This window comes from Homarus americanus, unplaced genomic scaffold (assembly GCF_018991925.1).
Source record: "Homarus americanus isolate GMGI-L3 unplaced genomic scaffold, GMGI_Hamer_2.0 scaffold11022, whole genome shotgun sequence".
NCBI lineage: Eukaryota > Metazoa > Arthropoda > Malacostraca > Decapoda > Nephropidae > Homarus > Homarus americanus.
Window position 1 is genome coordinate 15040426 of NW_024737068.1, and position 12027 is coordinate 15052452.

The 12027-nt window shown below is 36.9% G+C and overlaps 1 protein-coding gene across 2 annotated transcripts in view; it reads right to left on the reverse strand.

The window, feature by feature from the left end:
- The window catches only part of LOC121872993 (rab-like protein 6), a 29382-nt gene that overhangs the window by 15079 nt on the left and 2276 nt on the right, over positions 1-12027 (reverse strand). The window contains exons 2-8 of one of the 2 annotated variants that reach the window (XM_042376215.1): positions 9699-9917; positions 7995-8101; positions 6371-6463; positions 5738-5862; positions 5156-5296; positions 2276-2485; positions 475-629 (exon numbers count right to left, since the gene is read on the reverse strand). In XM_042376215.1, the coding sequence (XP_042232149.1) occupies positions 475-629; positions 2276-2485; positions 5156-5296; positions 5738-5862; positions 6371-6463; positions 7995-8101; positions 9699-9828 (961 nt within the window). In that variant the 5' untranslated portion in view covers positions 9829-9917. The remainder of the gene's footprint in view (positions 1-474; positions 630-2275; positions 2486-5155; positions 5297-5737; positions 5863-6370; positions 6464-7994; positions 8102-9698; positions 9918-12027) is intronic. The other variant, XM_042376216.1, reaches the window with a different exon arrangement.

Genomic DNA, 12027 nt, shown 5'->3' on the forward strand with positions numbered 1-12027 from the left:
GAATTCCACATAATGTTCCAAAACAATGGACTGAGAAGGATGTTGACAAGCTTCACCATGAGTATTCTTTTACTTCCACAGTGCATGTCTTATCTCCACAAATTAAATTTCTGTAATTGTCTTTTATTTCACTCTCAGGTAAGAGCTGCACAACATTCAAGGTGAGTGTGTGACCTTGAATCTTGGCACATGTAATAATACTATGCTGAGGGCATTAGCACAATATTTGCTGGGACATCATTATTCTATCATTGTCTCTGGAAGTCTAAGGCTTCTATTGTGTAAATAACACTCAAATCTACCTAGATATTATAAGAGGGTAACAGGGATCTCTGATCTACCTCTTTACATACTCCTATTTTCTTGACATACTTGTACTGTGAATGTCATTTTTCATACTTATTTGTTAAAGGATTAATCAGAGTAAAATCTATATTAGCACTAATTTTCAGTCTGATTACAGATGAAACTCACCATCAACAGAGGAGTTGATGTTTGCAGCAGCTGCAACATTGTTAATAGAATGTGACTGAGGAACTGCAGTTGTGCTTGTTGGAGCTGAAACCTGGGCCACAGGGCCCAATAACTCGGCTGTTACCCTCCTACGGTCAGTCAGCTGACTCAAGAAGCTGTAAGTGAAGACTGGTAAATTCTCCAAAGCATCTTGTCATGAAAGGCCACTGCATTACATAATACAGGTACACCACCGATTTTCCGGCACCCTTGGTTCCAAAGCCTTGCCAGATTATCCGGTTTGCAGGACCAACCGAGGTCAGGTAACAATTCAACAATACACCTCTGACCCACTAATGATACACTGTAGTGGATTTCTCCCCTACAAACGCTGTTTCTCGCTGAGTAGCCGACCCCACGAATTCCCCAGTGTATGCCTCGTGGTCTAGGTCAACCAGCGCCGCCTGACATGACGGAGGTCAACTACTAAGCCACGCCTACCTCCGCTAATTAAGACCTGACCTCGTGGTCACCACTCTCTTTCTACCTACACCAACCAGCAAGCAACACCACCTCCTCCACTCCTGCCTGGCGGTCCTCGCTCCCGCCGGCGAGCATGGCGACCCACAAGCTGGTCCTCTTCTGAGCATCCTCACCAACCAGCTCTCTCTACATCACGCTTGTAACCACACTGCCACTTCCCAGCACCAAGCTGCACTGCACATCCAATACAACATGTATACAGAGAGCACATTGTGAGTTTCCTTTCTCCATCCCATCCTGAGTGTGAACCAAACCACCTGTTTCCCACAACAACACCTATGTCTTTAAAGCACCATGGACTGCTAGAAACTTAAATTAAACAAATATTAAATGTAAATTAAAAGTAAAAAAAAGCCAAAATTTTGAGCAACATTACTGTACACACTTTGTACTCAAATGTGCTACACTAGACTGTTTATACACTGTGATGTTTATACTCAAATTAATCACTATCTTACAAGGATTCCAGCAATCCAAGTTATATTCTGTTAAGTCTAGTCAGCTACATTTTATAAGATAAAAACTCTAAGCCTAAAACTGCCTTCACCCTGACTGGGAGGAAGGGGGAGGGGGAGGTGAGGTGGCGACAGCTGTCAGGGAGGGGAGATAACGAAGTGCGTAGTTATCAAATGGAAGGAGTTTTAAGTTTTTCCCTTATAAAATGTTACTCAGTTGACTTGGCAGTACAGCATATAACTTGCATTGCTGGAATCCTTGTAAGATAGCGATTAATTTAAGTACAAACATCCCAAAGTTTGCACTAGATATAAACTTTTAGTAATTAACTATATATTTAGGATGGTGTGTGCATGTAAATGAGTAAAAATAAATTAAGAAAGTTACATATATCTTCCCAAAAATATGAGTTGAATAACTTGAACTCAAATGTACTAATATAGACAAAAAAAAATTATTTCTTGTGCAAACTATGTGAAGTTTATACTCAAATTAATCATTATCTTACAAGGATTCCAGCAATGCAAGTTATATTCTGCTAGGTTTAGTCTGTGACATTTTATAAGATAAAAACTTTAAGCCTAAAACTACCTTCACCCTGGCTGGGAGGGAGGGAGGGAAGTTAAGTGCCCTCTCGTAATTTTGTTAATTTTGTAATTTTGTCCGGACTAAAGGAGGTGCCGGACCATCAGTTCCCAGAAAATCAGTGGTGTACCTGTATAGGAGTGCATAATTCTACTTTAATTAGTAATTAATTATTTATGATCAAACAACTTACTAAATGATCATACAGCACAAAACATGAAATAAAACTTGTTCATACATGTCATAATCAGCATCCTCACTCTCTTGATAGAGATCAAGTTCTTGAATAGTGGCGTCAATCTCTGCTGTGTTGGTTTCCAATTGCTGCAAAAGAGTTACTCTCTGCAGTTGTAGAAACGGTAGATTAAAAAATCTGTGCAAGAACTTGAGTCCATATCCATTGCGCATGGAAGATTCTGTGTAACGAATATCAGCTGCACCTTCTGGCCTGTTATGGGAATATGTATGTATAAGACAGATTGAACAACAAAGACCAGACTGAGTAACTCACACAATATGCACACTATATCTATGGAGTTACATCCCATGATTAACTTCTGGAAATTTCTATTGAAACTAATCTAAAGCTAATTTCTCTTTCACTCTGCAACTAACCCTTAGTTTTTGAAAAGGTTCCCTAAGTATCAGCAATTGCCATTTAAAGCAGAAAGGCAATCAAGTCACTGCCCCATTAGCAGTGTGCAACACATCTCTCACTTGTTTGGGAGAAGGTAGGGCAGTCATGGTTATAAAAAGGGATTTCTGGATCAATTTATCATTTATATCTTTACAATCATCCTGGGTGATGTTTGTCATTCAAAGCTAACCTGATATTGGGAGGTGGTGAAAATAAAAGCTTCAACTGATACATAGTAAGCAACCAACTCCAAGTTAAATATATATAGAAAAAAGAAACGTAACCCTACATACTTCCCAAAGCCACACACTCAATTTCCATGATTCCTTCATTTACTGTACAGTACTGTATATGATACAATAAATTCTGGGTGATGACCATGCACCTCTATGCAGATTAAATAATATGGATATACCTTTCAGACGATCCACTGATTGTGTAATGTATCTAATTCCAAGAGCCCTCCACGTACAGCGTGTTTGTGTCTATTTGAAAAATACACCTGATATGCTCAAGCTTCAGATTTTGATTTAAATTGGAAGTTTATTTTCTCTTTTCCTTTTGAAGAATAAAGGCTCCTGTCATCCTAATTTAAGATGACTGTCTCAACTGCACAAATAGAATACTGATAATCATCTTTAAATCCCATGATGAGAAGAAATTACCATACTGTACAGTGAAAGTTGAAAGTGGGTTCCATAGGAATGACTGCCCATTAGGGACAGTGTGGATACAGCACATGGTATATTAAAGCCTTTGGTATACAAGGAGGCAACGTGGCCGGTACTGCACTCGACCGCATTCACTTCCCCAGTTGTAAACTTGGGAACCCATTTACAGACAGGTAACTGGAAGTGGCTGGGAATCGAACTACTGACCCCTGGAGCAGGAGACAAGTGCTGTACTTAAGGTCTAAAACTCGGGAGTCTCATTTTTTATCAAAATCTTTAGGTTTGGTCTATGCTTAGCCTAGATTGTTTTTGGAAACCTCCTTCTTTCTGAGAATTATTTATCAGAAAACTTAACTCCAATGATATCAAAACAAAATATGGCATTATTAACTTAATACTGTATAACCTTGGAAATGCCTTCAAGAAGAATCCCTCTAGAAAACTAGCAATTGTAGCTTATCATTATCATCAACAATGTTTTATTGTCATTTCCATTAGCTAGCTGTTAGCTTATATTATAAAAAAAATCACAGCTTATTAAATTACAAGGAGATGAAAGGAAACCACTACCTCCCACCCTACCTGACTCAAAACTGGAAAAAGAACCTAAAGTGGAATGGAAAAAAACTTAACAGAGGGAATATAAACCCATATGATACAAAGGGTATCTACACTTATCTCATAAAACTGATAACATGTGAACCTGCAGCAAGCCACTGAGAGAAGGGAACACACTGTCCAAGAGGGTCACTTATTGGAGATATAACCCAAAGAAATAAATTTAATTTTATCCTCCACTTGCAAGACGCAATACTCAACAAATCAATTGCAGTAGTACCACGTTGGAAACACTACTTCTTTCCAATCAGCGAAGTTAAGCAACATCGGGTCTGGTTAGAACTTGGATGGGTGACCGCCTGGCCCTAAGAACACGAGATGCTGCTGACATAAGGACACTACTGGATACAAGCCTCTCACGGCTTTGTCAGCTGTCCTTAGTCATAGTGACTAAATCTCCCTTACAATATTGTATGGCCTTGGTGGAACAGTAAGTTTTCTGATGAGCTAAGATATTACCTTGAATGCCTGCTAGAAGGAAAAGAATTTTGGTGATCTCAAATTTCCATTCTTCCACAAAATATGGAAACCCATCTCTGAGTGATACATCCTACCAAATGAATGGATACTGTTTTGATGTGCCTAACAACTTCTGATAAGCATCGATTGTTCCACTATCATGACAGCTTCTCTCTGGAAGGTTAATAGAAAGGAACAACTTGATTCCTGAAACTCACTTCTAAGAAATGGAACAATCTCATTACATCTACTCTAAGCAACACCTATCCTAAATTAAAGTGTAAACACCAGGCCTTTCCTCTACTTTCACACACCTCCAGGATACTCTTCTCTAAGGACCCTCTTCAAAAAATAAAAGCTTACATGACAGGAGGAAAGAGAAAATAATCTCTAGGTTACTCTAACTACTTTTTCAAGGTGTTTCAAGGACTTAGCTTATGTAAAACATGAGTCACCCAGTATCACCAACCTTATAGAATACCCCAACAACATATATCACAACAATCCATCATAACTTTTACTTTACTCCTATATGCAAAAAAAAAATCTTTAAAATGTGTTTATCGTGACACTGAAATTGATAAAAGATCCAAAACAATTTAATATTACTCCAATGAGCAAATGCATATGGGCAAGAGAGGATACTTGACAATAAATGAATATTATTTATATCCCAAACTTCCGAGTAAGATCTGCTTACAACACCACCATTCAATAAACTGCGATACAGAACCTTTCCAAAGCTTCAATAAAGAATCGAACATCATCCTCCGAAACAACCCGGTGGTGGCCCATGTCACGATGATTAGCAAGCACCAGCACTGGAATGTGTGCTGGGACGTTTACAATCTCCCGACGTACATATTCAAAAGTCCTGGGGAAGAATATAAGGTAAAAAAAAAATGCTGTTAGAATCTTTTTGTTTCTTTCTACAAAAAAAATTTAATACAGAAACCACAAAAGTCATTGTTTAATGATCGATATCATATTGATATTAATAACTCTTCTAACTGTATTTTTTCTTGTGTCACTGATTTCTATAATATTCACATCTTTCTTCTCAGATATTCCACAACAATGGCTATTATTCTTGGCATCTAAACATCTCATAATTCAAGCCTCAAAGTTTATATAGTATATACTTCCTTCCTCTTGTGCCATATAATTTACCATTATGATTTCATTGATCCATTGTTTATTCAAATTAAAGTTTTCTGATACTCAAAGTATATTAATGGTGCACCGAGATAAAATATACAGAATTTACTTGAATATATAATACTGTATAAATGTAAATATTAGGAAAGCATCATACCAGTTCTTTGTCATATCCAGCATGAGTATAACACCATTAGTCCCTTTATACACATCAAGAAACTCAGCATCCAAAGCTGGCTCTTCAAATTCCAGATTGGCATTATCTAGTTTCAGCCCCTTAATCTGAAAAATAAATAAATAAAGAATTATACAGCACACTTCATGAGCACTGTCTGCAAGAAAGAAAGAAACAAAGGTACTTATTTACTTATGGATTTTCAAAAGTTCATACAGATAAGTGGTATACTATGTCTCTCCTTTTTCCGACACAATAACCAGATGACTTGTTGACAATGAATTTACACATTCTTTATTGATATTTCTCATTTTCCTTTGCAAGACATTGATAAATGTACTTAACTGTATTCAACAATAGGTATGAATCACTGAAGAATTACATATCACCAGATACAATTCTGTATTTAAATCATAAAATCTCCACTACATTATTTATTTAATGTATTTCTAGAAGCATAACCCAAACACAGTAAAAAAAAAAAAAAATAATGATACTGTACTCTTCCTATCAATAAGTTCACAATCACTGAATGAAAACTGCCACAAATGAGAATCAATCTTTTTAACATGAAGGTTTAAATAAATTATCATAGAGTTACTAATGTCAACTTACTTTTTTCTTTTTTTTTCCTTTATCTACAATGTCCCAAACCTCAACTTTGACAACATCATCTGTTGCTTTGTAATTCCACTGTATGCTGGCCACCTGTAAAGATAATTTATGTAGTGTAGCTATAAAAAATAATTATTAACAGGGTACCTTCATTATGTAAACTAAAATCTTCAACAGAGAAAAGGAAAACAAACAGTAGAATGAAACCGCTACATAAGTTGAATAAGAACTTGGTACTCTATTTAAATAATTTTTTCCAGAGTTTCTGGAGCATTCCAGATACCAGGACGCCAGATAAATGGTCCCATTACTGCCACTAATTGCCTCCAATTTTCCATAAAACCTTATGTTCTGCTGACAGTTAGTCTTTCTATGGGTCTTTTCATATACAGTATTAACAACCGGTACTTACCAGCAACTATGGTAAGTCCCTCTTCCACTTTTAGTTGACTCAAGTTGGGGTGCAAAATAATTTTCATTAAGACCCAACCCACTAAAGCATATAAAGTATAAAGCAGCATTCACACTAGTCATTGAAACCGCTGGGTCCAGCCTTAGAATTGGTTTTTCACCCAGCCGTCCACTGGTTTTCATGGATTTGGGTGGTTTGGCCTGACCGTCTTTACTGAGCATGTTACCAGTGAACGATTGAAAGTACTGTAATGAGAATCTGTAGTAGCCTCCCTTATCAAAATGAAAACAACAATAAAAAATGTTGTAACTATCATAATAAAAAAGATAAAATAATAAACATACATTTGATGAAATCTAATTGTAAATGAAAATCTATAATCATTGGTCAATTACTGATCCAAAAATTTATCACTCAACACTTGCTTGACATGCAATGGTAAACAACACATCCAGCAGCCAGCTTGTGTTGTGCTGGAACCACTGCATCATGGACCAACAAACTTCTTGGTCCTAAGAGGCAATACAGTACTTGATTTATTTGAGCAAGTTAGAATCAATCTCAAAAGTGGGTTTGTGATGAACTGGGCTGATGGTTCGCTTTGCTTTGTGACCATTCCGATGGCTGGGTGGCCCCAACCCAGCCTCAAAATCACACAGTCCAAGGATATCAGTGGCTAGTGTGACCATAGCTTAAATGTGATCAGTATTAACCATTTAACCACCCAAACCCCTAAATTTTGTCAGATATCCTTGGTTGACTGATTGATCGATTGAGTGTGGTAATTACATCCCTGGTGACACAGCAGCTTAGGTCATATGTCGCTGAATTAAAATAAAGTCTTAAAAGACTAAAACCAAATAATGAAAGGTAAAAACAAGTAATGTATAACTTACAACTTTTATAAAAACATTTAAACCTTAATAAAACTCGAAGCTTGTGTAGAAGGCCGGCTTCCTCCACACAAGAGAGGAAGTCCCCTCCCATGCTACCATTGCCTTACTATTGTTATATACTAGTACAATACCTGCATTGTCTATAAATATGTTAAACTGTATACTGTACCTGCTTGTGTATATTACAGTACTGTACATGTCTAACAAACTGTTTGATGAATATTCTGAATAAATATTATTACAACTGTACACTGTACAGGGTGTTATCATTATTATATCTGTATTAACAAAGTCAAGCAAACTGTAATGGACAAACCTGTATTTCTTCTGTAGGTGTATACTCTTCATGGAATGGTTGGCCCTGAAGGCGTTTAAAGAGACAGGTCTTCCCAACATTTCGGTCCCCTCTAATTACTATTTTCACTGCAAAGAAGCAAAATCATGCATATCAATATCTATAGGGCAGTATATAATAAAAATATTATAAAGTACCTGTATGAAGTCCTTTATACGGAATGTAGAAACAATTACGTATAAAAAATGAGGTGCTCAACTTCCCTCTGCTGTATCACCAACATTCTTCCTAACCCCCACAAATTTTAAGGGCCTACTGCACTGTAAAAAAATTTAATGTTTCACCCTTAGGCCCCAGGTGACGTTCCAGAACGTCCGACTAGCGTGCACCGGGTGATGTTCCAGAACATCCTCCTATTTTCCAGCCCCCCCCACCCCCCCCCTTTTTTTTACGGGAATAGCCCACCCGGGCACAGGTCATCGACCCACAACGGGGCCTAGGGGTGAAAAAATAAAGAGTAAAAAGAAATTAATATTGAAAAGATAAAGATTATATTAATCTACACCACGAAGATGCCGGAAAACCAGCTTTTTGAAGTGAGACAGATTGTATGAGTGTGGGAACACAGAAGAAGGCAGAGCATTCCACAGTTTGGCTGTGTGAGGAAAGAAGGATGTACTATAACGGGTTATTCTAGTGTGACCGACATCCACACAGAAACGGTAGGCACCGCGGGCAAGACGAGTGTTACGAGCCCACGGCTTTGCCGGCGGTACTGCATCAAGATACCTGTACAGTACTGTACAGTGGTCCCTCGGTTAACGAACGGTTCGGTTAATGAAATTTCGGTTAACGAATTACCTTCCATAAGAATCTTCAATTCGATTAACGAACAAAAATTTGATTAACGAAAACCTTACGAACATCACGTTTTGTTGTGAGCATCAGCTGATGGGCTAGTCTGCCAATTCAGTAATCTGTTCTATGTTTACATTCGTTTCCAGTGGAGTAAATATCAAGAAAGTTGTGCTCTTTAATATTTTAGCATTTTTTATATTAAAATTATTAGTCATTTTAACATTTACAGTAGTATTTAACATATTGATAATATATGCAGTACAGGGAACTAGTTTTTTGTGCGCCCATCAGACGCTTGACTCAGCCACAAGGCGTCAGTTGGGCCTTGTTGACAGTGGAGTGAACATCTATTTTGTTGGCGTCTTGAATATTTTTCTAATTTTTCACTGAAATTATTGATCATTCTGAAATTTAGTTAACATATTGATAATATATAGCGCAGTGCAGTGTTGATTTAAATAAAATAATCTTGAATTACACCTAGTGAGCTTAAAATTTTATTGGTGAAATGACGGCATCAAGCATGGGTCCCCTGAAAGGTGATTTCTCCTCCATCCCCACTTCCTTCTCTTCTCCCTTCTCCTCCAGCCCTGCTTCTAATTCCCATCATCATCATCAACCAGGAACCTTCTACATACACACCTCAAAGTAAGTGTACTTTACTGCATTTTTTTTTTTTACTTTGTATGTACTTTTCTGTGGCTGGAACCAATTACCCCATATCCCATTGAAACAATGGATTCAGTTAACGAACGACCCTCTGGAACGAATTGTGTTCGTTAACCGAGGGACCACTGTATACAGTATATAGAAGATGAATATTGTAATATGTACAGTACATAAAGTTTTAAAACATACATGACTTACTATTGTATTGAACACCACGAGCAAAGCGCCTTTGTAAAGATGCTGCCATGGCCTGCATCCCAGGGGGTGAGGTGGGATTAACAGGGCCATCAGCTCCCCGTCCTGTTAACCTGTTCCAGGCTGAAAGCATTTTGAGCCCCTCAAAATCTTGGTTTCTTACACTCAAATGCAAAGTTTGTTGGGTGGATCTTCAAATATTACACACACACACATCTAGTCCTGGAAATGATTTGCCAAAGGAATTAGGATCTACAGTACGACTGTAAACGCAAAGCATTTGCCTAATGATAACATACAGGTACAGTATATGACAATTCATAAATGTAATTTTTAAATACAGTATATATAGTATGTAGTCTAAAAAAATTATTTCAGTAAAAAAGGCTCTAAAAGAAGAGGGGATACTGTACAGATGCAACACAGATATAAAGTATGGCAAGGAAGTTATAAGCTGAGAAAATATATCTGCAAAAAATGTTCCAATAGATGAAGAAACAAGAATATAGATAAGAGAATAAATGTGTTAGGAAAATGGTGTGAAACTGGGAAGAAAAGTAAGCAATAATTATAATTAAAGAAGAAAAACACTGTACTGTACTGTAATTAATATATAAATAAAACAAGGGACAGGGAAGGGAGTACAGTAACAGCAACTGAAGAAAAGATACCGAGGAGGTGGGAGGAAATGTTAAAAAATTAAATGGCACAGTACCTAATGATGGAAACAAGGAAAAAGACTTGAAGTTGGAGGCAGGAGAAGGGATGAGTGAAACTAGAAGTAGCTAAAGAAGGAAATAGAGCAGGGACACTGAAACACGTAGAGAAGAATTACCCGGTATCTACCAGTACAGTACTGGATATTGATGTATCCAACTGAGATTGCGTTAGATGGCATGGCAAACAGCAAAAGTACCAGATGAATGGCTGAAGAACCAAATACTTCTAGTAAAAGTGCTTGCCAAAATGATATACTATAGCGTGTTAAAAAAAGGGAAACTGTGAGCAGCATTTATGGATTTAGAGTAGGTTCAGTATACAGTACAGTATATGATGAGTTGACCAAGAGATGCAGATGCTGTGAGAGGATATGAAGACGTATGGGGTTAGGGAGAACCTGTTTGATGCAGTGAAGACATTCTACAAGAACAGAAAGTCATGTTTGACACTAAAGAGAGGGAAGACATGAACCAAACTAACCTAAGCTGATCAAGGGGAATTGAAAACTAAAAAGATCATTAAGTTCGGTCACGTTAGTTTGGTTCATGTCATCATTCCTAACTGATTTCAGGCTGAAGTCTCATCCAAAGGCAATCTGTGGTATTTTTTTGTAATACAGGCCCCCCCCCCCCAAGTCTGCAGATTTTTTTCGCTGTCCTCTATTATTCGCAGATGACACCCTGGATGTACCCAAGAATGTCTGTGGGTAGTTTTAAAGTTGCCAGCATTTTCACAGCTGGGACAGGGAACCATTCATTCTAGTCAGTAATTTCCTTTACCTGTACAGGTTGACAATCTCTTATCCAAAATCCTTGGGGCCAGAGGCATTTTGGTTTTTGGAATTTTTCGGTTTTCAGAATGTTTTTTTTTCTTTTTTTTAATGTGTATTAGATCACCCGGGCATAGATCACTGACCCACATTGGGGCCTGGGGGTCGAAAATATAATAAAAATTATAATAATAATAATAATTCATAGGTCTAGGTCGTGTTTCTCACTTTTGATCTTTTTTCATTCTTGTAATTTTTTACTGTATTATTTTATTATTACAATATTATTGTTATTATTATTATTATTAATTTTATTATTATATTTTATTTTTATTCTTTTTATTATTTTTATTATTATTATTATTATTATTATTGTTGTAATCATTGTTATTTTATTTTGGTTTATTCTTATTAAAAATTTTATTTACTATGAATAATTATTATTATTATAATTATTATTACTATTACATTTTCGCCCCCCAAGCCCCGATGCAGGTCAGTGATCTGTGTCAGGGTGGGCTAATAATCCCTGTATAAAAAAAAAAAAAAATAAAAAAAAAAAAAGAGAGAGAGAGAGCCCAACAAAAAAAAACTTTCGGTTTTTGGAATTTCGGATAAAGGGTTGTCAACCTGTATTGTAAATACAGTAATCCTGTGTTTTTCGCGTTTTTTTTATCGCGGTTTTGACCATTCGTGTTTTTTTTTACTAAAAAATTTTATATATACAGTAATACCCCGCTTTACGCGGTTTCACTTTCCGCGATTTCGCATTTACGAGGTAACCAGCCCTCGATTAACCGACTTTCGGATTAACCGTCAATCCCGAACCCCTAATTTTTCTTT